The 26,446-nt window shown below is 35.5% G+C and overlaps 1 protein-coding gene across 4 annotated transcripts in view; it reads left to right on the top strand.

The window, feature by feature from the left end:
• The window catches only part of LOC150099760 (protein FAM193A-like), a 342,566-nt gene that overhangs the window by 300,639 nt on the left and 15,481 nt on the right, over positions 1-26,446 (top strand). For all 4 annotated transcript variants that reach the window (XM_090403637.1, XM_090403636.1, XM_090403635.1 and 1 more), the window contains exons 17-18: positions 7,051-7,405; positions 18,251-18,579. In XM_090403637.1, coding sequence (XP_090259763.1) covers positions 7,051-7,405; positions 18,251-18,579 — 684 coding nt within the window. The remainder of the gene's footprint in view (positions 1-7,050; positions 7,406-18,250; positions 18,580-26,446) is intronic.

Raw genomic sequence — 26,446 nt, 5'->3', positions numbered from 1 at the left:
ATGAACTGAAATAGGGCTGATATATCGGGGAAAAATTTGGCTTGGATGAGCTCTAAGATTTCCTTGAGTGGAACATTTGTAAATAAGGAGGAGATGTCAAAACTGACCATCATGTCAGTATGTTGGAGTATAAGGTTTTCTACACTGGCTTTGAAGTGGGCTGAGTTTTTTTATATGTGATGGTGTGTTGCCAGTATAGTGTGGGAGCGCTTTGGCTAAATGTTTGGCTAATTTGTACATAGGGGAATCACTGCCATCCACTATGGGACGTAATGGCACATTTTGTTTATGTATTTTTGGGAACCCATATATACCGGGGGGGGGGGTCTAGAGTTAAAAGGTTTTAATTTGTTAGTAACTTCCACAGGCCAAGAAGTGACCTTCTTAAGCAGTCTATGGAGTTTTCTAATTTGTGAGTTGGTGGGATTGTATTCAGTGGGGAGGTAAGTAGCCCGATCTAATAATAAAACATTAAGCTTACCTGTGTAGTCAGTATGGTTGAGCACCATGGTGGCGTACCCCTTATCCACTTTGGTGATTACTATTTCTTTGTCTTTCTTCATGTTGGTTTTTGGTGGTCCTGCTTTGGTGAGAACACAGACTACATCCAGTCTAATATTGTTTATGATGTGGTTTCGAAGGTGGTGGATACTGTGTTCAATCTGCATGTGTCTTAATCTTATGTTCCCATGATGATGGCAACGTGACGTTGCCAAAATATAGGAAGTATATATTAAAGTTTATTTTAATTTATATTCCAGTATACGTTGTGAATTCCTTAAGTTATTTAGTAATCATGTGCAACCAACGTATAAACCTTTCTATGAGAATTATTTTCTCATCAACAATCACTATCAATCATTCATGAAAGATGTGTGATCAATGCATGTCTCTGACTGTGGTTCTAACCACTACTTAGTCCGGACAAGAATACAGCTTTGACTATAAAATCCAAAAGGTGCACCCATGCAGCACAATTGGTCCATATTGACTGACCTAACACACAAGAAAGAATTCCAACTCGCACTAGCAAAGTCAATGCAGCTCTAAAGCTCCATGAATCGATTTACTGCTCTGATACCAGCAGATGACATGGACACAGAAGCCCAATAACTTTCCAAAGCCATCTGTGAATGTGCTAAAGAGATTTGCCCTATGATGAGAAACCAAACTCAACCATGGATTGCAGATGAGTGCTTGGACCTGATTGACCAACAGAATCATGCCAAACTTGTCAACCATGCTTTCTACAGACAGTCCAACCAAGAAGTACGACAACGGCTCAAAGCAGAAAAGAGGCATGCTGGAACACAGTGACCAACCTAGAAGAATCCTTGTGGAAAAAGGAATGCCATACACTATTCAACACTTCAAAATTTAAGTGGCAGAATGAAAGTGATTAATGATGACATCTGCAAAGCTGATGGGACATATGTACAATCAGAAAGGTTGCAACAATGGTGCGAATTCTAGCCTATCATGCCTCAGATGCCACCACATACACTGAGCGGTCAATGCAGCTCTTAAGCTCCATGAAGTATGGTAAAACTGCAAGCATAGATGAAGTAACAGCCAAAATGCAAAACAAAGATGCACCTCTTTCACTCCTTGATCATGCCTGTCTTGTATGGATCAGAAACTTGGACACTCCTTAAAACTGACCTAAAACAAGCTAGAAACATTTCAAATGAAATCCTTTTGTCACATACCATGAATATCACTACTCCATCATATCCAAAACACTACCATCAGGACTTGGTGTGACAACCAAACTACAATTGGCGAACTTCAAAAGTTTAAACTTTGCTGGTTTGGGTATGTTTGCAGAATGGATCAACAGCACCTACCTCATCAACTATACTGCTCAAAACAATTAGGGGATATTTTGGTTTTCTTGTAAATTATAAAGTTAGAAAAATAATTTACAAATGTAACATTTATTTTAAAATATTCTTAATATACAACAATGTAGAACACACAACTGCATACAAAATCATGTTAAGACTTGTCGAAACATATCTTAGCCGTATTAGCATGTGGAAGGTACAAAAGCATGACTTGTTGCGCTCACTTCCACAGTGCATAATTATCACTTCAATTGGAGACTTGTGCCACCTACCACCCATTAGTTTGCTAAAAATGGTAGGGCAACATGGTATCTTTGAATCCATGCCTTGGAGAGCCATTGGTCAATTAGAAGCTGGACAAACACAGCAAGTTGTCGCTCAAGCATGTTGTGTATCTCAAAGCATAATTTTGTGACTTTGGAATCACTTTCTGGAGACGAGAAATGTTCGAAATCGTCTTCATGCCATAAGTTTATATGCTTGCAGACCAATGGTTTGTATTCCACTTACTGCAAATCACAAAAGAGAGCCCAAAGAATTTGGGCAGGAACACGGCAATTGATCAAATGAGGATTGGGCTCGTGTACTTTTTTAGTGACGAGTCCAGGTTCAGTCTGCAACCAGATAACCGAAGTATCTTGATATGGCGTGAAAATTGAACAAGAAATAATCCACAGTTTGTTTGTGAAAGACCCCAACATCAAGTTGAGAGTTTGGTATGGACTGGAATAAGTATAGGTGGCCATACTGATCTCTATTTTATCAGAAAAACAGTTCCTTAACAGCCCAAAGGTATCACGATGAGATTTTGGAACCTATAGTTCGTCCATATGCTGCTGCAATTGGCCAAGAATTCATTTTTATGGATGACGATGTTCATCCACACCATGCAAATTTGGTACAAGAGTGGTTTGAGGAGGAAGGTATTGAACGACTGGACTGGCCTGCCTGTTCACCGAACTGTAATCCAATCGAGCATGCCTGGGTGCATTTCTGCTTGACTGGTGCCACCACGATCGCTTCAAGAGCTCAAAATTGCTCTCACAGAAGAGTGGGGAAATATCCCACAATAAGTGTTTGATCATCTTACCCGGACCATGCAATCAAGATGTACCGCTGTTTTGGCTGTTAATGGAGAACATACACCCTATTAAAAATTAAGAAAAGCGTTTTTGGCTATTCTTGTTAACATTATTTCACACTAAAATGTATAATTTGTTAAATTTGTAATAAATATCGATTATTTAAACAATATCTCATCAATTACACCCTATCCATAAGTAAGAATTATTTATTCATGTATAAAGTACCCAATAGTTATAATTATTTGCAGAAATTTATAATTATCCGACAGAAACTAAAATATCCCATAATTGTTTTGAGCAGTGTACTATGGAGGCTACAAGCTGCCTCTAAGAAAACCTGTGTCACAGAAGCAAAGCAGAAAGCCCTTGACCATACACCATGGCAAACAATTATACGTAGTATCTATAGTCCAGTAGCACCCATAGCAGTACTGGTTAAGGGGCCGGCCCCATACAGGCACCAGCTAAGGGATTCAAGAATGACTCTATCATTCTTATCTTTTGTGTGCTCCTTGAATATACTGAAAACATCACATTTTGTTTCTGTAACAATTCCTTCTCTTACTAATGCCAGTAATTGTTGGTCCAGCATATCTGATTATTAAAGTAAGTTTCACGGCTTACACATGTAACAAAAATTACTTATTCTGCTATGGCAGAAATGCACCTTACATTCATAGCATCATCATCATCATGAAATTCCTGCCATGTACCCTCAAGGGGTGTACAGGATATGATAGTACTACATGAAAAAAATTACATCATTATTAATTTCCTATCTACAATTTTCCTCCAAATCAGTCTGTTACTTGTCAAGACTCCAACATTATCAGATCTTATATTTCTATCGACTAAGGCACTTTGTACCGTATCAATCCACCTATATCTTGGTCTTCCTCTGGGTCGTTTTGCTGCCAACCTGGCAGAGAACACTTGTTTTGCTAATCTTGACTCGCCCATTCTGTTTAAGTGACCATACCACCTGAGATTAGCTCTGCTAACGCATTCCTGGATGCTGACAATGTCAAGTTCTTTCCTAATATCCTCATTTTTAATATGATATTGCCATTGATGCCATCTGTTCACACCTATAATCTTTCTCAGTACTCGTATCTGTGGTCTCTAGTCTTTGGTCAAGTGTTTTACTTCTGACCTAGCTCTCAGATCCATAAGTTAAAACTGGTTTGAACACTGTCTTGTATACAGCTAATTTAGTGTTCCGACTAATTTCTCTCTTATTCCATATAAATTTATTCAATTGACTTCCCGCCATACCAGCTTTGCTGATTCTGTTGTCTATTTCTATATTTAATTTACCATCTTCATTAAAAATCGTGCCTAAATAGCTGAAATGTTTTACTTGTTCCACAGGTTCTCCATTCACAACACAGTTGACATTTTCAATGATTCTGACTATTTTCATTGTCCTTGTCTTTTTATTGCTGACCTTCATACCATATCTATTACAACAGCTATTCAATTTAGTCCGAGAATCTTGCAGACTTGTAGCGGATTTATTTAGAAGTATAACATCATCCGCATAAAGCAAAGAGCTGACATTAACATCTCCAATTTTGATATCATGTTTAATACCACTTTCCTTCATAATGTGATCCATATAGATAATGAATAACAGAGGGGATAATGTACATCCTTGTCTCACACCAGATTTAACATTAAACCATCTTCCTGTACTTCCTTCAATTCTAACTGCTGACTTACAACTCAAATAAAGACTAAGTATTGCTTGATATAATGCCCCATTGACACCATATAACTGCAGCGTATTGAATAGCTTCTCTCTTGGCACCTTGTCATATGCCTTTTCCAAATTGACAAAACTTAAATACAGATCTTTATATTCCCATGCTCTCTCGACTATTTGTCGTAAAGTGAAGATCTGATCCTGACAGCCTCTATTTGATCTGAATACAGCTTGTTCTTCACCAAGCTTTTCTTCTACAATTCTTCTCAACTGTTTCTCAAGTATACTTGCATAGATCTTCCCAGGAACACTCAGGGAAATACCTCTGTAATTCTCACATGCAGTTTTATTTCCCTTTTTATATATGGGTACTATGAGAGCTCTACTCCAATCATCGGGAATTCGTCCCTCTGTCCAGGCTTTCTGAACTATGCAGTGCAGCCACTGTAAGACTCTTATACCACCATACTTCAGCATTTCTGGTCGAATATCATCTACTCCTGCTGCCTTTCCACATTTCAAGCCTTTCATGGCTTTTTCTACTTCAAGTATGGATATGTATTCCTGACTGCATGCCTAGTCAGTGTTTTTTACCACTGTGCTGTCATCACTGCTTGTTTCATTCAGCAGTTTTTCAAAGTAATTACTCCATACTTCAAGGATATCTTTTTCTCCCATTTTCATATCACCTTTATCATCTCTAATTCCTTTTACGGCACTCTTTCCTCCATTCCTAAGCTTCTTCAACAGCCTCCAGAATATTTTGCCGCCATCTTGATATTTATTTTCTATATTCTTACCAAAGTCCTCCCATGACTTTTGTTTAGCTAGTTTTACACAGTGTTTAGCATTCTTGCATTTGTCTCTATATTCTCTAAGAGCACAAGCTGACTTATTTGACAGGAACTTTTGATATGCTTTCTTCTTTTCCTTCACACTTCCTCTTTAACTTCCTGTGTCCACCATGGAGTTCTGATTTTTTATCCTTACAGACAACCTCACCACATGCCTCTCTGGCAGAATCAATCAATGTTTTCTTCAGAGTTTGCCACTGAATCTCCAAGGTTTGATTCCTGTTCTCAAACTCTTTCATTTTTTCTTCAATAATCTTTGTGTATTTTAGTCTACAGTTCACATCTGAGAGCTGCTCCACTTTTATTCGCTTTAAAACTTTCTTACATGTTATTCTTTTCAATATGAAATTCAATTTTATCCTGCTCAAGACTAAATAGTGATCGCTTCCAATTTCAAATCCTCTGTACACACTGGTGTCCTGCACCAGGGAGAAAACATCACTATCAACAATAACATAGTCAATGAGACTTTTCTTATTCCTTGCCTCTTCTCTCCATGTGAATTTGTGCACATTTTTATGTTGGAACATGGTGTTAGTAATAACCAGTCCATGTCCTGAGCAGAAATCCAACAGATATTTGCCATTATTATTAGCTTTGCTCTTTTCTCCAAATTTTCCCAAAATATTTTTGTATGTCTCGCAATCATTTCCTACTCTGCTATTTAGATCCCCAACAAGGACCAACTTTTTCTTTTTCATTGTGTCAGTTGCTTTCTCTAAAGCCTCAAAAAATTCCTTCACTTCTACCTTAGTAGAAACTTCTGTGGGACCATAGACACAAATAAGTCTCATTGTCCAGTTCCCCATTCTCATATTTGCCCATATTACTCTACTTGAGACTGACTGCCATTGAAGAAGATTAGCCTCGTATTTTGTGTTGAATACTATGGCTACTCTTTTCCTTGATTGCCATTGCCTGAATATAACATTTTGTATTTATTGCTCGGAAATATCTCACCAGTTTTGGTCTTTTTTGTTTCAGTCACCCCTATTATGTCGATCTGGTACTTATCTAATTCCTCAGCTAGCTCCATTTCTTTGCCATTCAGGATTCTTACGTTGATAGTACCATTGCTATGCTACATTCATAGCATTATATCTAAAACATTGCTTTCTACTTGCTATCCTTCCTGAGGAATATTAATTGGTGGAAATTAAATATATTGTAATGTTAATTGTTCCATTCCCCTTATTTTTTGATTGTGTACATATTATAGTATTGTATTATGCCAATATTATTTCTATTTCTTTAATTAAATTGATAGAAATTATATTTGCTATGATTTTTTTAATATCTTCTAAAAGACACTTTCATAGTCTTGGTAATTTGTTTGTCTGTGTGTTCGTATGCATGAAATTTGGAGATAGAAATGGAAGATTCTCTTTGCAAACTTTCATATCTTTTATTTAGCACTTTTTTTTTTGTTAAAAGCCATGCCATATGAGAGTAACTTCTATCTTCAGATTTCATAATTTATGATCCATCAATAATCTTTCTTGCACAATATTATATATAGAATAGATAGATATATATTTTTTCCCTATTTTTTTTTCTAGAAATGTGATGCTTCTAAAGAATCATCAAAAGGAAAAAATTACCAACAGACATTGGATGACAAAAAACATGCCAAAATTGCTGATTCACAAAATGGCATTAATGGAAGTAGTTATGATAGTCAGGGAGGCAGATCCGATATTGTACCTCCTCTTATGTCATTAGAACAGGATTGTGTTGATATTAATGATACAAATAAGTGTAACAGTAGATCTGACAATAAGAAAGGTGCCAAAGCTTCTTCCATTTTAGTAAGCAAATCTTTAGTCCACGATAACAAAATGACAGACAGCTATAGCAATAGTGTTACTCAATCTTCGCAACCTTTTATTCCTGTAACAAAGTTGGATAAAAAAGGTAACCATTAACTGATATTGAATTATAAAAGTAGTCATATATTCCACTTAACTGGCAGTACCTATAATTTCTGTAATTATAGGTACTGCCAGTACCTATTATTAGAAGATGAATAATAAATAGCATTATATTCAAATTAATTTCTCCTTTTTTAATCATTTCAGCTTTTATATAAAAAAGTAATTTGTATTCTTTAATTCACAGTGTTAAATTGATCAACTGTGCGTGTTTTAATTTAATTGGTGTTTATTATGCTTCCATTGCATAAAATGGTAGTAAACAGTCAAATGTGAGTTTTCAAAATTTAACATAACATGATATAAATAGCTCTAACTTATAAGGAAAAAAAATGAGAAAAATTCTAATAATTCTCAGATTTGGTTATTTATTATTATTTTGAAACTAGAAATTCTGATTGGCCATATTCTTTAGTTATAAATTGATCAAAGGACTATAAAATTCTCTGATCTTGCATGATTTTATTGCATATTATTAATATATTGTTTGTTATTCTTATATGAGTAACAGTAAGTTCAGGAACTAGTATTGTGCGTACTCACATAGTGAATGTTGGTTGTTGAATGCAGCCACTTTTGAAGCATTCTTTACTGCTGCTTTTCTGAAGACATTGGTGAACTATTCTTTGAAATATCCCATTAAGTCTTCTCTTTTGCTATAATTGCTGTATCTTCTTCTGGACTTGTAAACTTGTTTCATGTACAGAAAAGTTCAAGTACTTATTGGACAGGTGTATTGTAATGTAATAACAACAATAATAATCTAAGGTGATATGGCCACTTAAACAGAATGGAATAGGAAAGGTTAGAATAACAGGTATTTGATGCCAAGAAAAAGACCAAGATATAAGTGGATTGATACAGTAAGAAGTTCCTTAGAATACTGAAATATAAGATTTGATGGTACTGGAGCCCTCAGAGATAACAGACTGATTTGGAGGAAATTTGTCATTAGGAAGTTAGCAACAATGCAAACTTTTTATGTTGGAGTATCCTGTATACTCCTGTAAGTACTCTTAAACAGAATGGGAGAGGAAAATTTAGCAAAACAGGGATAGGGTTTGTTGTCTTGGTCAATATGTTGAATCTCAGATTTGCAGGCATTAGCGAGACCTGGCTATCAGAATCAGACATACTAACTGGTATTGAGTGTAAAGGATACAGTACTTTTAGGAAGGATAGACAGGAGAAGAGGGGATGTGATGCTAATGATATTGGTTGGCTTGAATCCAGTTAGTGTTGAGACCTATGATTGTGGTATACTGGTAACAATATTTCATGTAGCAGTGAATTTGAAGCCATCTGGTGTGAGGTGGAATCTAACAAGATCGATTACATAATGGGGTGTTGTTACAGACCTGATGGATCGGTTGCTAGTAATGAAGAAATGCATCACCAAATAGAGATGATGGGTGCAAAAAGAGTAATCATAATGGGAGACTTTAATTATCCAAATATTGATCGGTAGCAGTAAAAGCTCATGAGAAGAATGAAACTGAATTTATTGAGCTGTTGCTACACAATTTCCTCAAGCAGCATGTGACAGAAGGAACTCAAGGTGAGTGTTAGATTTGATTATAGTGTCAGAGGGTACTTCAGTTAAAGACGTCACTATTCTGCCTCTGGTTGTGACAGTCATCATGCAGTACTCACTTGGAAAGTGACTAAGTTTATGAATGTTCTATTCAGAAAAGGTTGCATGCTGAACCACAAAACATGAAATTATGGCCAACTGAGGAGTATACCAAGTTCAGTGGAATGCTATTGGTTGCTGGATGGGAAGAATATCAACAGTGCATGGGAAGCATTTAAAAAAATACTTAAATGATGTAATATCAGAATGTGTCCTGAGAGTTCGAAGAATAAATAGGCTAGGAGTCAAATGGATGCGTAATTTTATTAAGCAAGAGATTCGTAAGAAATGGATGATGTGGAAGGAATACTGTGTGCATAAGGATGATGTCTGTTATGAAAATTATAAGCAACATGAAATCACAACTGTTGTACGGAAAGCTGAGTCTGAATATGAAAAGAAACTGGCTCTGCTAAAGACAATCCACAAGAATTCTTTCGATGTGCTGCAAGTAAAAGAAAGAAAGAATGAATATTAAGGGATATGAATAATGGAAATGAATTAAGCATACATTCATAATGGAACAATTATTGTTAACAATTATGATCTGAATGATTCCAATGTAGTTGCAGAAGAATTTCATTAGTATTTTGCACCTGGATATGTGAGCAATAGTTTTTACTTCTTACAGCTAATCAATCCACCTAGATCAAGATTTAGGTGCATTGATGCAGAAGACTAAAACATAAGGTCTGACAGTACCGGTCCTGACAAGTAATAGATTAACGTGGAAGAAAATTGGCAATAGGAAATTAGTAATGATATATTCTTTTCATATAGTACTATCATAATTTCCTGTATACTCCCTAAGGATACTTATCAGGAATTTGTTGAAATCAGGAATTTGACATATTTTTGTGCTGCTTTTTTTTGTCCTAGAGTGTAGCCTTCTGTTGTATGTAGGAATTTAATTTCTCCACTGTTTATTCTTTTTTCCTGCAGTTTTTTTTTTTTTTTTTAATTTCCATATTTCACTTCCACAGATTAGAGATGTTCTTTCTAGAATGTTACTGTTGTTCATGTATGCTTTTGAACTTAGGTTTGCAAACATTGATCATCTTTCTGATCCTTAGAAAGTGCGAAATTTTGGTATTAGTGTCAAGTTTTGTATATGAAATAGGGCATCCAAGGTATTTGAAGCATTTAATTTGTTCTAAAAGTTTATCTGTTTTCATTTTGAATTTTTTTAGCATTTGTGTTTAAGGAATATATTGAACTTTTGAGTTCACTTCTTGCTGTGATTAACAAGTCATCTGCAAACAGTAGGATGTATTATAAGTGTAGTTTATGTACTTTGATATCATGAACATTGTTGTTAAGAAGCCAATACTCAGATGTTTTATATGTATAGTTTTCATTCTCCAATCATCTGTTTTATTTCTAACCTACTTTTATATTCATAAATTAAAATTTGCTTGAACATTGTCCTATATTCTACTTTAGTCTTTTGGTTGCTGTTTCATATCAATTTATTGAACTGGCTTCCTTCCTTACCAACTCTCTTGGCTATGAACATATATTTAATTGACATGTTTAGTAAGTCAGTTCATTTCAATTTGTGTATAAATGTATACTATATAACTATGTGATGGTGCAGTATCCATAGCTCAGTCAATTTTGACCATGCTCTTCAGTTGGAAAGACCTGGATTTGAATCCCATCAAGGATGCAGAGAACCTTTATCAGTGCTTTACAGGTGAAGATTAGTTAGCTAATTTCATATGAAAGTGGCAGGATTTTTTTCTCCTGGAAACTTGGGTTTTTCATCTTGTACACACAATTTGCAGACAAAATATTAGAGGCATGTGGCTAACACTCTATCTAAGAATAACAGGAAATCCAAGGATGGATGCACGGGCAGTTGTTGCAATTAAAGGCCTGTTGAAGACAATAAAAGAAGAAGAATGTAGTCTGGTATGATAGGTACTAAGAATACAGCTGATTTTTTTTTTTTTTTTTTTTTCATGTTGATACTCTTATACTGTTGATTTATTACTAAATTTTTCACAGCAATTATTTTTAGACTAAATACTTCTGAAGACGTCAGGAATATTAAACGGTGTTTAAAGATATTGTTATCTGCATAAAGTACTATTTTGTTTAATAATATGATCATATATTTATAAATAAAAATTGAAATAGCTTATCACTCTCTTTTACAGATAATTTAAATTTAATCCATTTTCCTGTAGTCTTCAGTTCAAATAATTTGATTCTTGTATCTATGGTTGCATTTATACCATATATGAAGCCCTTTGGTCAGAAAGACCTGGGTTCGATTCCCATCGAGGAATCTTTATCTGGTCTCTTTCAACTAAAGGTGAGTTAGCTGGTCTCATATGGAGATAGAGGGTTTTTGCACCTGGAAACTTGGGTTTTTCGTCCCTCAGAACAGGCAAACCGGCCCACAAACACACATGGATCTACAGTCAAAAATACCTGGTTAAAATCCTTCATTGGAGGGCTCAACCTATCCAAAAGGGTGGTTGAGCAAAATTGAGGGAACCCCACATGGCAACAACATTTATACCATATAGATTTAGTGTTTTGAAACTTTTTTCCTTTCGTGCTTTGTCCTATGCTTTTCTGAGATCAACATCCTTTCTATAACTATGAAAAGATACCATATCCAAGAGAGTATGATAATTCTACAAATTGTTGCTAACTTCCTATCAGTGATTTCGTTCAAACCAGCTTGATTTTCCCCAGTTTCTCTTCAAAAATTTTTTTAGCCTATCCTTGAGTATGCTTATATAAATCTTAAATACTTAGTAGGAAAATTAGTTTGTAATTCTCATATTTAGTTTTAATTATCTTTTTATTAATGGATTCTGTGACTTGGGCTCCAAACATTTAGAATTCAACCTTCTGACTTATCCTTTTTACTTATGAGTCCTTTTGCTGCTTATAACATGCTTCTGAAGTCTATTCAGAATATCCCACATCTCTTTTGATAAAGAACTATCAAACACTTTTTTGGCCTCATCACTTAGTGCTTGATTTAATCTATGTTAGTAGAACAGAATGCAAAAAGTAATTTCAGTATTGATTCAGCAGTTAATCCAATTTATCTGCTTATCAGCTTTTGTACAAAATTTGTTTAAAATTCAGAACATGCACAATTACAAGACAAAACTTACTCACATTATAGAATTAGTTGCTTCATGGTGTTGTTTAGTACCTAAACAACAGCAAACAACAGATCTAAATAAATTGTAATACTGGAATAAACTCACATAAAATGTTCTTTTATTAGTATAATTTTCACCAAACATTTCAATAATAAGTATTATTATTGTTATTATTATTATTATTACGGGCGACTCCAGGGAGTCCTTAAACTCATCGAGGGAGGCCCTAAACATCATGTCCACACAACTGTACGATATTCTCACAGTATCTATCATACCTTGCCCCTTGAACTCACTCACCGTCATAGCATCCACAACAGACTCTGGCAGCTTATTCCACTCATTTACCACTCTAAAAGTAAAGAACCCAGCTCTAACACCCCTTGCTAACCACACTCTTGCCCAGCTTCTATAGGTGTCCCCTAGTTCTCCCACCACCAATCCTGATCTTAAAAATATCCTCTGAATTAATCCTATAGAAACCCTTTAGCAATTTAAATGTCTCAATCATATCTCCCCTTTTCTGCCTATCAACTAATTTCTGCAACCCACAAATCTTCAACCCACAAATCTTCAACCTGTTCTCATAAGGTTCATTCCATAGACCTGCTATCATCTTGGTCACTCACCTCTGAATCCTCTCCACCTCCTCCCCATCAAGAAGAAACCTGGGTGACCAAATCTGGGCACATTAGTCAAGATGAGGTCTTATCAAGGCTTGGTACAGAGGTACAATAACTTGCTTGTCTCTGCTTGTCAAAGTATTTTTCAACAACCAAGTGAGTTGATGAGCTGATTTAGCCACTTTTGCAATGTGCCCCCTAAACTTCATCTCCCTATCCACCAACACTCCCGAGTCCCTGGCCTCATCAATCTCCTGGAGTACAGTTCCACCAATGTGGTATACTGCTGCTAATCTTTTCAACCCAAAATGCATAACCTTACATTTGGTCACATTAAAGTGACATCCATTCTCCTTAGCCCAGAACTCCAATCTATCCAAGTCCTCCTGCAAGATTTTGACATCTTCTGCATTCACTATTGCCCTACCTAACTTTGCATCATCAGCGAACAAATGAACCGTTCCTCTTATCTGAACTGATCCTTCCCTATATCATCGTTAATGAACAAATTAAACAGCAGTGGTCCAAGAACAGAACCCTGCGGCACACCAATAGTCATCACAGGCCTTCCCCTGGACTCCACTACTGAATAAACTACTCTCTGATATCTCTCCATCAACCACCCACCTATCCATCTCACCAACCCTATATCCATTCCCGTATGTTGTAGTTTACGGATTAGAATTCCATGTGGTATCCTGTCAGATGCCTTAGCCAGGTCCAGCAGTATCACTGTAAACCCATTACCCTTATCCAGTTCATCCATCACTGTGTTATAAAACTTGAGAAAGCTACTGAGTCATGATCTGCCCTTCACAAAGCCATGCTTTCCCCCGTACAGTATCTCATTTTCATCAATCCATTCCTGTATTTTTCCCTTGACCACTTTCTCCAAGACCTTGACAATGACTCCTGATATGCTGATCGGTCAGTAATTTGCAACAGTAGTCTTGGATCCTCCTTTATGCAGTGTATCTATTTTCCCCTCTTTCCACACCTTCGGGACTAAACCAGACCCGAGACTCAGATTAAACAACATGGTCAAGGGCACTGATAATTCTTTAGCCGCTTCACGTAAGACCTGTGCCGGTATGCCATCCAATCCCACGGATGTATTCACATTGAGGTTCTGTAATAGACTATTCACCTCCACTTCATTCATCACAATTCCCGTATAAACTAATGGTTCCTTTATTTTTTCAATGTCACCACCTGGATGATATACTCTTGCAACGTGCTCGCTCAGTAATTCCACTATATCGACTGGTTCAGTGACCTCCTTACCATTGTCATTCCTTAAAATCATTTTGCCATGTACAGTTTTTTTTTTTGCTTGCAGCATATTGAAAGAACTGTTTGGGATTCTCTTTATCTTGCATAGCTAGTTTCCTTTCATAATCTGCTTTTTCTTTTTTACCACACTCGTTACCCTTCTGGCCTGTGCTTTATACCGTTCGTGTGCCTGCAGGTCACATTTCTCTTTAAATTCCCTCCATAGTTCTTTTTTGCAGCTCAAGCTTAATGGTGTTATTCATCTATTTAATCCCTACTTGTTTTACTATTCGGACCCTAGGTATTCAATCAGCCATAACCTCCTGTAAATGCTCCTTGACCACTTCCCATGCTCTATTGACATCCAGCCTTTGCAGTTTTACATGCCATGGCACTGATCCAAGCAATCTCCTAAGCTTGTCATACTTGCCAGCACGGTAATTCCACATATACCCTGTCTTAATCATAAATTCCACACCTTTAGCCACCTCCCAGGTGGCTAAACCTTATGATCACTCTCACCAAAAGGTAGCGACATGATCATATTCATTACATTCAAAATCTCAGATGCTATTACCAGGTCAAGCACTCTCAAACCCCTAGTATTTTCAATTACATGCTGTCTCAGATAGTTATCCCTTAATAATTGAATAAAATCCATTTCCTTCCTCACATGTGTCCTCTCCTCCTTCTAATCAGTGTTACTATAGTTGAAATCCCCCATAATAATTACCCTCCTTCCACTCATTTCATCAATTTGTTTATGCATACATTCTCCACCATCTATTCCATCACCTGGTCTATAGCAGCACCCAACTATATATTTTGTTCTGCCAGTCTCAATCTCACACCAAATAGCCTCAAATGAGCTCTTTTCACTATCCTGCAATATAACTTCAATTCTCCTGCAGTTCATCAGCTATTATCAATAACACTCCTCCCCCCCATTTTATTCTCTCTGTCCCTCCTGAACACACTATACCCTACACATTCTATCCCACTAACTATATCATCTTCCGTCAGCCATGTCTCACTAATGCCAATAACCTGTGGCCAGGAAGAGCCAATCAAGGCCAAAAATTCTTCCTTCTTGTTCCTAATACTCATGGCATTAGTATACATGAAATGCAGAGGTCCCTTTGTCCCACCCCTATCTTGATGCGTTATTCTAACTATCCCATTCTGATTTCTTGTCGTTAGTACTGGCTCGGGTACATTATATACATTCTTACACTCAACTGTCTCACTGACGTCCGCATACCCCCCCCCCCCCCCCTTGGTAGTTCTAGTTTCTCTGCACATCCATTTTCACTTCATTCACCAACACTTTTTTCCACTCTCCGCACACCAAATCTATTCAAATGCAGGCCATCCATTTTGTATAAATCCTTTCGCCCATCAAACTCATTCCACACGTCCACGAATTCCACACCACACCGTCTGCATAACCTGCGCATACGGTCATTTGCGATTATGGCTTTCCTTCTAAACTCCTCTCTGTCGTACCGCGGCAACAGACTCACCATCCTAACTCTGTCACTCTTTTCTTTTGCTACCTTTAACAATACTTTAAAGTCCTCTCTCGTAAAAAAATTTATCTCCTTTCAATTCATTCGTACCCACCACAACTATCAATTCTTTCACCCTCTGTTTTTGCGCTCTAATACTCTCACTTACATCCTTAAATTTCACACCCAGTAAGTATGATTTAGTTAAACTCCCATCTATCACTCCTCTTAATAACGAGTCACCATACAATACTCTTTCCTTCATTTCAGAAACTCTCCCACTCTTACACTTAGTTTTCCTGTCAAACACTTGTTTATTTTCGTTAGCCAAGGCACTCTGGAAAGAGTTTTGCAGGTGCTCCAACTCTTGCTGCGCACTGTGTATCACTGTGCACAACCTAGCGATCTCACTCCCTACAAATACTTCCTCATTTTTTTCAATTTTTAAACCATTTTCTCTCTCTGTATAGTTGCTTTCACTCTCTCTTTGATCATCGCTCTCATTGCCATCTTGTACAACATCGCAATTCCCTATCAAGCCACTATTTTCACTCGCATTCCTCACTTTGCTTACACTTTCTGCACATTCTCCCACCACTATCACTTTCCATCCAAACTCCAGCGTCCTTCGGGAATGCATACATCCCACATACACATCACATTGGACAAACTCCCTCACATTACAGTTTTTGAACAACGGCGTATTTTTGGACGCCATTATCTTACGTCGCATTGGCGGCATGTGCTATTCTATGAAACGTATTGTTAAAATACTAAGTTAAATAAAACGGAATTCACACCAAAATCACACAGACAGGACAAACTACCAAAAAATAAAGAATACTACATTAAAATTTAAACCAATATTCCAATTTTCACTCAAAATTATACTTAGCTTTCGGGAGCTTTCTGAAAACACTACACACCATGTAGCCCTCTCCAGGTATAAGTATCAAAGGCATCTTCATTACAAGAATGTAAAAAGCTAATTGAAAACCTGACAATTCCATAAGGCACAACCTAAGTAGCTAATGTAAAATAACTAAAGTCATTAAATTTCCTAACTTATTAAATAAAATAAAGTTAGGAAAGATTAGCTGATTTAAAATGTACTAAGTCTCACAAAGGGGATAGACGTAGACCATCAGATCGATTTAAGTTAGGACAGTGAAGTAAAGTTTCACATGTTTCTTTTTAAAGTCGTTGCATGAGGAACTGATTTTTATCAACTCTTTTCTTGTTCCAATGAATTCTGACTAGTGTTGATAGCATACTCTGCAAGTTCAGACTGTTCGCTCAATGTATTGAATATAAGACTTGTGTTCTTCTATCCAAATAAAAGCAGATCTTCCTGTTTGTCCGAAATAAGGTAGCCCACAATGGGGCGAATGGCAACAAAAATATCCAGTGTTTTAAAACTTTTGCTATGCACTCATTAATGTCTTGCACATAAGGGTTAGGAATAAGTCATTTCTTCTGTATTTGAAGAGGTAGAGATACCAAAACTGCTAAAAGCTCTTTTGATGAAAGAATTCTTATAACCATTAGATAAAACTGGGAATAATATTCTTTTTGTAATGAAGAACATAAGGAGTGGGCCCAATGAAAGACTATTTTTATAGTTCCAGCCTTTTGACTGGGATGGTGATGAGATTCAGCATGGATATAATGGCCTGTATGACTCTTCTTTCGAAAAACTGACAAATGTAGGCTACCATCTGGTTGACGAAGAATTAAAAGATCTGAAAAGGCTAACTGCTTTTTTACTTCTTCTTCTAGGGTGAATTGGATTTTGTGATGAAGTGCATTTCGTTTAGAAAGAAACTGTTGTAATTTATTGGAAGAGCCATTCCAGATACCAAAAATATCATTTACACATCTAAAACAGTGAGTAGGTCTAGGTAAAATGTTGTCGAAAATATTTTGTTCAAAATGCTCCATGAAGAAGTTGTCAAGAGTCCTTCACAAAAGTCAATTCCTCATAGAATAGCTTTATAAAGAAACATGAATAAAACTTTACCTCGCTCTCCTAACCTAAACAGATCTGATTATCTCCATCTATCCCCCTTTGTGAGAGATAGTACTTTTTAAATCAGCTAATCTTTCCTAACTTTATTTAATTGTATAATCTTTATTTTTAATTTAAAGCTTATCAACAAAGCAGAACTCTTGTCACCAAACAAGTTCTCTCATTGCACACACAGAAGGATCAATCAGTGTTCAGCTCAATACAAACAGTTATAAAATTTAATGACCTTTTTTTTTAGTCATCTTACATTAACTACTTAGGTGGTACCTTTTGGAATTGTTAGTTATTGTTCGATTAGCTTTTTTGCATTCTTGTACTGAAGATGCCTTTGATACTTAGGCAAAAATCATACTAATAAAGTAATATTTTACGTGAGTTTATTCCAGTATTATAATTTATTTAAATATGCCTACTCACAATATTTCCTTATTGAAACAAATAACAGATCTCTTTGGTAGAAAATATATAATCTAGTGTGTTTTGAAGGTGTATATACTCATTTGAAATGAGCATATCTGTTTATGGGAACTAAATGAGTTCATAATTTAATGATGTTGATGAGAATATGCTTGTATGTTTTACAATTTGGAATAGTGGAATATTGAACTTATTTTACTTAATGTTTTCTTTAGGCAATAATACCAGCAGTGTCCCAACCTGTTTGCTGTATTCCACAGGGACTCTTAGTGTTTGTGAAAACAGTGGAAGTGAAACAGCAAGTGAGAAAAGTAGTGATCAGAATTGCAAAAAGGAAGAACTTCCAGATAGTATAAGCTTATCAACAAAGCAGAACTCTTGTCACCAAACAAGCTCTCTCGTTGCACAGAAGGATCAATCAGTGTCCAGCTCAATACAAACAGAAACTCTCAGTGATATAAAAAGTCTCAGTAGTAACAGCTATAAAAATAAAAATAAAATTCCTTCTCTGGTAATAGTCAAAGAGATCAGTGCAGTTTCACAGGTAAAAATAATAATAAATCTTTATGATGAATGATAGATTCATTTTAGTATAAATTGATAATACTAAACCATTAAGCTTCCTTAATATATTCACTATCTGCGGTTTTTTCTTATGGAATTACAGCAAAAAGAAAGTTATTTAGAGTATAAATTTTTAAATACATTTTCTTTGAGATATATGTGAGCATGGGCATTCTTACGAATGTCCATTTGACTTCTATATTGCTTTATTGATTCTCAACTTTAAAGCTGGGTGTCAATTTCCCATGTAGCGATCAAACTCTGTGGTATGAGGTGATACTAAACAGTCACCTAGGATGATACTTGCTTATTTAAGCTCAAAGTATGCAAAAACTATATTTGGAATCCAGACCAAATCAGTTAGCTTAATTTTTCCTTCATCAACCTTTTGCTACTACTATTTGCAGTAATATCAGTATCTTGTTTTGAGAATATGATGGATATCAAGGCGAAACCTATTTTCAATCTGAAAAACAAACAGAGCTACAGAATGCCTTCTGGATAGCTGATTATACAAAACCTAATGGTAAAAGTTGGTTACTTTCTAGATTTCTAGATCACGTGATCTGTATACCACTCAATGATAATGGTACTTGTAGAATCAAGCTTTCTTCATGAGTTGTGAACATCCATTTCATCATTTACCATTAAACATGGAAAGGTAGTAAGTTATGAAATGCAATGCTTATTTGCATGGGAAAAACCATACCAACCAATACTTGCTATTTCTTTTGAAAATATCTTGAAACAGGCGGTTCATTTTCAGTTACAATCTCAAATAAGCTTTTTTCACCCATTATCCTGCCTTATTACCCAACGTGGAGGATCTAGCTAGCTCCTCCACATTGGGCTGGCCAACTGAAGGTGAGTTAGTCAGCCTCATATGGAGATGGAAAGGTTTTACCTCTTAGAAACTCAATTTTTTCATCCTTTTGTAACAGAGGGAAACCTCCCTGTGATGATGGTAGTGGTCCTTTTTTCTTCTTCCCCCCTTTTCTGTACTTTTTTATATTCTTCACTGTACTTTTTGAATATAACTCTCCTATCTTCCTTACCACCATCAATGGGATTAACCACCCTGCTGCCATGTTATCTGTGTGGTACAACCTATGGATATCTGCAAAAGGAATCCTGGTAGCTCTGCACTATTTTGGCCTCTGCTTCAGCAAGAAGCATTCCTGAATCATCTGATAATGATAATTTGGCTAGGTTATGCCCACAGAAGTCACTGGTGTTTTAACAAGTCTCCTTTCCTATGGTCTGAGAACTGAGTAAAAGCTTTGCTGTAATGCCAGCATAGTGTCCAGAATAATCCTCGTATTCCACTTATTAAAGCATTTATTGCTGCCAAATAATGGACATCCATATGTGGCTTTGAGGACCTCTGGTGGTAAACTAAAAATCCCTTTGAGCATGAATTCTTCATCCTCAAATTTTTTAGGACCCTCATTTCAATGTTCTTAGAAGAGATTGAATGGAAAAAGAGGAGTGTTATTATTATTGCTTCATAAGAAAAGGATTTGATCGACTCTTACTTGAGGAAACTAATGATAATATCAGGCCAGTTATTTCCTGAGTTAAGGAAAGCCAATGTATTAATAATGGGCAGTTATAATATTGGTAATACCAAGTGAGTGAATAGAATTGACTCATTTTATCCCAGCGTACTCATTTGAGTATAGCACTTAAAATGGCCTAGTGGTGACATCTCTTGCACGACAGTCAAATATCAGGGAAGGTTACAGTTTTAGCAAGCCCTATTCTGCCACATTTTCACAAATTAAAAGTTAGGTGACACTGTAGTCATACTTTTTCAGTACATATTCTAAAACTGACATGTCAATTCCTGTATGATAATTCAAGTGCTTTATTTCTTGTAGTTTTTTCAGATATTTTTTCATTGTGCTGACTTTATGTGTTACAAAGTTAAGTACTAAATACATTTTTTTATATATCAGCACCTCTGTTTGATTACGGGTTGAGAATGCATACGAAATGGACCTGTACTCATTTGAGAATGGTGGGCTTATGAGTCAATATATATATATATATATATATATATATATTTTTTTTTGTTGTTGTTGTTCTAGGTTTAGTACCTCTGAAAAAATGGACCCTGATGAATTTCAGCCAATAAGTCCAGTTCAGTTTTATGGAAAGCGTTACAGAACATTTGGGTTAGCTGCAGACGACGTGGCAAATTCCAATCACCAAGATATCTGTAGTTATCATTCCTCTCGATGTTGATTATCAAACGGATAATGAGGATATTGATGACGATGATCTTCAGCTTGACCACCTTCCCAATGATGTTCCAGGGGAAATAGAGCTTCATTATGCTAGTGACGAATCATACAGCAAAGATGATGATCTTCCTCTAGCCACGATAAGACAACATTGTTTTGCTGCACAAGGTAAAGTAATTACCAACGAGCCCATATGGACAGAAGATATCTTAAACATCAGTATGGCAGTAACTACAGGGTATATGGACTGTCTGAGTAATGTGAAGGACCAAATCCAAAATAAAACTCCAGTTGAAATATTTGAAAGATTTATCAATAAAGAAATTTTTACTGTTATTATTGAACAGACCAATTTGTACGCTATGCAAAACAATAATCATGTATTTCAAGTAACTGAAGAAGACATCAAGGTATTTATTGAAATTCTACTTTTGAGTGGATACCACAGGTTGCCAAGAGAGCATCACTATTGGTGTTTAGATGAGGATCTCTTGGTTCCCCCAGTGGCCAACAGTATGCCAAGGAACCATTTTCAAGAAATATCTACATTTGGCCGATAATTCACAAATAGATAAAAACGATAAAATGTATAAAATAAGACCTCTAATGGATAAACTAAATAAAAAATTTCAACAGTTTGGCATATTCGACAAACGTCTCTCAATCGATGAAGCCATGATCAAGTATTTTGGGCATCACTCTGCTAAGCAGCTTGTTAATTTTGATACCTGATCTGCAATTTGTACTCATACGAGTACACTTTTTTATTTATTTTATTTTTTTTATTTTAATTATGCTTCTTTTTTTTTAACTGTCAGTATAGTGTAGCATTTTGATGCATTTTCAACTAAATATGAAAAAAAATAGCTTTTTTTAAAAAAAAAAATGCTTGGGATCAAATGGGTTAATTCATGATAGTTTTTTGGAGCATTGTATATATTAATACATATTCACAAAATGGAGTAGTAAATTTAATAGTTATTATAAGAGAAATTAAGAATGAACATATAGCAGCCACTGTTAAGTAGTTATCATTTAACCTTTATAGGAAAATTTAAATTAAGGACAGCATTAGCAATATAAAATCACCAAGTGTGGAAGAAACTAAGAGTGTAAATTGAGAGTTAATTTAATGGAAAGAAAAGCAGTGATAGTAAGTGAGATACTTTTAAGGATATCTTGCACAAAAATGATATCTCTTGGTTCTATTGCCAGACCACATAATGTTGAACATCAGTTCTCACTAGTCAGAGTGAATCTGCTGTATTCCATGGTAAACCTGTGATTGAATTTTACTGAGCCTCATCAATGGAAGTTAAATCTTGGATAATATTGAGAACTATCTTGATATAAAAGTAGCAAAAAAGGTGTATCAATATATTATTACAGTACTTTGGGTTAGAAATAGTAGTAACAAGTTTTTTTTTTTCTCTAGGTTAGTTATATTATACTTAATACAAATTTATGTTCTGTTTTCCTCTTCGGTGCTATTCTTCCTCCCTTTATGGTTGGGGGGTATTTTATTTGTTATTATTTATTCCTTTTCACTAGTCAAATACTACTGCTTATGTCATCAGAAATTCAAAAAAGATTTAGTATATAACAATTTATTCTTCAGATAACTATCTGAAGAACAAATTGTTATATACTAAATCTTTTAAGTAAGATTGGCCATAATATGTTTTTTTATTTATTTATTTATTTATTATTTTTTAAAATAACTGTGTGTGGTGTAATGTGTAATGATGATCATTCTGATATGGGAACAAACATATTAAAATCTTGGCCTCTGTAGAATTGTTTTTTACTGCAGTGATCATTTAATAAAAATAACACGATTAATTCTAACTTAGAAAACTGAATTTTTTTTCTTAGGTGTTCCATTATTCATTGTGATAAAATATTTCAAAAATTTTTATTATGATTCCGTAAAAATATTCACCTAGGTGAACTCACTAGGCAATTGAAGTGCAAAATTGTTATATTATTATTTTTTTAGAATTTTATATTTTTTATTTCTTTATTATAGTCTTTATTTCATTCATGAAAATATAATTAGCAATTTAATTAATATTCCCAGCTGCAATTTTATACTAATGGTATAGAATTGTAAACAGAAATATATAAATTCCATTAAATTTTTAAATGAATAATTTTAACTTAACCTTCTGCTATGCCATTAATATAGCAGAAGATTAAGTTAAAATTATTCATTTAAAAATTTTATGGAATTTACAACTGTGTTAAAAGTTAAAATTAAATTGTCTCTTTTAGTTTGATATTTCTGTTCAAGTTTTAATTGAAAGAATATATTATCTTCTACACAATCTCATCATCATCATCAAATTCCTGCCATGTACCTTCAAGGGGTGTACAGGATATGATAGTACTACATGAAAAAAAATTACATCATTACTAACTTCCTTATCTACAATTTTCCTCCAAATCAATCTGTTACTTGTCAAGATGCCAACATTATCATATCTTATATTTCTGTCATCTAAGGCACTTTGTACCGTATCAATCCACCTATATCTTGGTCTTCCTCTGGGTCGGTTTCCTGCCAACCTGGCAGAGAATGCTTGTTTTGTTAATCTTTCCTCACCCATTCTGTTTAAGTGACCATACCGCATGAGATTAGCTCTGCTAACGCATTCCTGTATGCTGACAATGTCAAGTTCTTTCCTAATATCCTCATTTTTAATATGATATTGCCATTGATGCCATCTGTTCGTGCCTATAATCTTTCTCAGGACTCTCATATCTGCGAATCTCTAGTCTTTGATGAAGTGTTTTACTTTTGACCCAGCTCTCAGATCCATAAGTTAAAACTGGTTTGAACACTGTCTAGTATACAGCTAATTTAGTGTTCCGACTAATTTCTCTCTTATTCCATATGAATTTATTCAATTGACTTCCCACCATACCAGCTTTGCTGATTCTGTTGTCTATTTCTATATTTAATTTACCATCTTCACTAAAAATCGTGCCTAAATAGCTGAAATGTTTAACTTGTTCCACTGGTTCTCCATTCACAACACAGTTGGTATTTTCAATGATTCTGCCTATTTTATTGTCTTTGTCTTTTTATTGCTGACCTTCATACCATATCTATTACAACAGTTATTCAATTTAGTCAGAGAATCTTTCAGACTTGTAGCAGATTTATTTAGAAGTATAACATCATCCGCATAAAGCAAAGAGCTGACATTAACATCTCCAATTTTGATATCATGTTTAATACCACTTTCCTTCATAATGTGATCCATATAGATAATGAATAACAGAGGGGATAATGTACATCCTTGTTTCACACAGATTTAACATTAAACAATCTTCCTGTACTTCCTTCAATTCTAACTGCTGACTTACAGCTCAAATACAGACTGAGTATTGCTTGATATAATACCCCATTCACACCATATAACTGCAGCGTATTGAATAGCTTCTCTCTTGGCACCTTGTCATATGCCTTTTCCAAATCGACAAAACTTAAATACAGATCTTTGTTATATTTCCATGCTTTCTCGACTATTTGTCGTAAAGTGAAGATCTGATCCTGACAGCCTCTGTTTGGCCTGAATCCAGCTTGTTCTTCACCAAGCTTTTCTTCCACAATTCTTCTCATCCGTTTCTCAAGTATACTTGCATAGATCTTACCAGGAACACTCAGTAGGGAAATACCTCTGTAATTCTCGCATTCAGTTTTATTTCCCTTTTTATATATGAGTACTATGAGAGCTCTACTCCAATCATCAGGAATTCGTCCCTCTGTCCAGGCTTTCTGAACTATGCAGTGCAGCCACTGTAAGACACTTATACCATCATACTTCAGCATTTTTGGTCGAATATCATCTACTGCTTCTGCCTTTCCACATTTCAAGCCTTTGATGGCTTTTTCTACTTCAAGTATGGATATGTATTCCTGACTGCATGCCTGGTTAGTGTTTTTTACCACTGTGCTATCATCACTGCTTGTTTCATTTAGCAGTTTTTCAAAGTAATTACTCCATACTTCAAGGATATCTTTCTCTCCTGTTTTCATGTCACCTTTATCATTTCTAACTCCTTTTACAGCACTCTTTCCTCCATTCCTAAGCTTCTTCAAGAATATTTTGCCACCTTCTTGATATTTATTTTCTATATTCTTGCCAAAGTCCTCCCATCTAGTTTTACACACTGTTTAGCATTCTTGCATTTTTCTCTGTATTCTCTAAGAGCACAAGCTGACTTATTTGCCAGGAACTTTTGATATGCTTTCTTCTTTTCTTTCACTGCCTCTTTAACTTCCTGTGTCCACCATGGAGTTCTAATTTTTCTATCCTTGCAGACAACTTCACCACATGCCTCTCTGGCTGAATCAATCAATGTTTTCTTCAGAGTTTGCCACTGAATCTCCAAGGTTTTTGATTCCTGTTCTCAAACTCTTTCATTTTTTCTTCAATAATCTTTGTGTATTTTAGTCTACAGCTCACATCTGAGAGCTGCTCAACTTTTATTCGCTTTAAAACTTTCTTACACGTTATTCTTTTCAATATGAAATTCAATTTTAACCTGCTCAAGACTAAATAGTGATCACTTCCAATTTCAAATCCTCTGTACACTCTGGTGTCCTGCAACGGGGAGAAAACATCACTATCAACAATAACATAGTCGGTGAGACTTTTCTTATTCCTAGCCTCTTCTCTTCATGTGAATTTGTGCACATTTTTATGTTGGAACATGGTGTTAGTAATAACTAGTCCATGTCCTGAGCAGAAATCCAACAGATATTTGCCATTATTATTTGCTTTGCTCTTTTCTCGAAATTTTCCCAAAATATTTTTGTATGTCTGACAATCATTTCCTACTCTGCTATTTAGATCCCCAACAAGGACCAACTTTTCCTTTTTCATTGTGTCAGTTGCTTTTTCTAAACCCTCAAAAAATTCCTGTGCGTGTACCTTAGTAGAACCTTCTGTGGGACCATAGGCACAGATAAGTCTCATTGTTCAGTTACCCATTCTCATATTTGCCCACATTACTCTACTTGAGACTGCCTGCCATTCAAGAAGATTAGCCTTGTATTTTGTGTTGTATACTATGGCTACTCCTTATTTTTCTTGATTGTCATTGCCTGAATATTTATTGCTCACGAAGATTCATCAGTTTTTGTCTTTTTTTGTTTCAGACACCCCTGTTATGTCGATCTGGTATTTATCTAATTCCTCAGCTAGCTCCATTTCTTTAGCATTCAGGTTTCTTATGTTGATAGTACCGATCTTTAACTCTGGTGATGTTGAGTTGGGGTTTGTTTTCAGATTTGTTCCAGTAGCTTACTTTTTTGCTGTTCGCCCTGATTCCCTGGCGAAAACAACGGGGGCCTTGTTTAACCGGGCGACGCCCCCAGCTGGCATGAAATTTTGTCATGTTGTACCATCATTCAATATTTTGGTTTAACCAATAATAATACAATTTTGTCAGCTAAATCACAAATTGCTAGCCCATCCTCGTTCGTTTAGTATCCAAGTAGATACCCAACAGGGTGCACCACAAGAAGGTGAGGATTGGACATTAGGTCACAAGCCCTGGTTGGTTCTCCGCATTCCTTTAAAGGCTATG

This window comes from Typopeltis vanoorti, chromosome 14 (genome assembly GCF_054136105.1).
Source record: "Typopeltis vanoorti isolate ZY-2024b chromosome 14, IOZ_Tvanoo_1.0, whole genome shotgun sequence".
Taxonomy (NCBI): Eukaryota; Metazoa; Arthropoda; class Arachnida; order Uropygi; family Thelyphonidae; genus Typopeltis; species Typopeltis vanoorti.
This window is presented reverse-complemented; position numbering and strand designations above follow the sequence as displayed.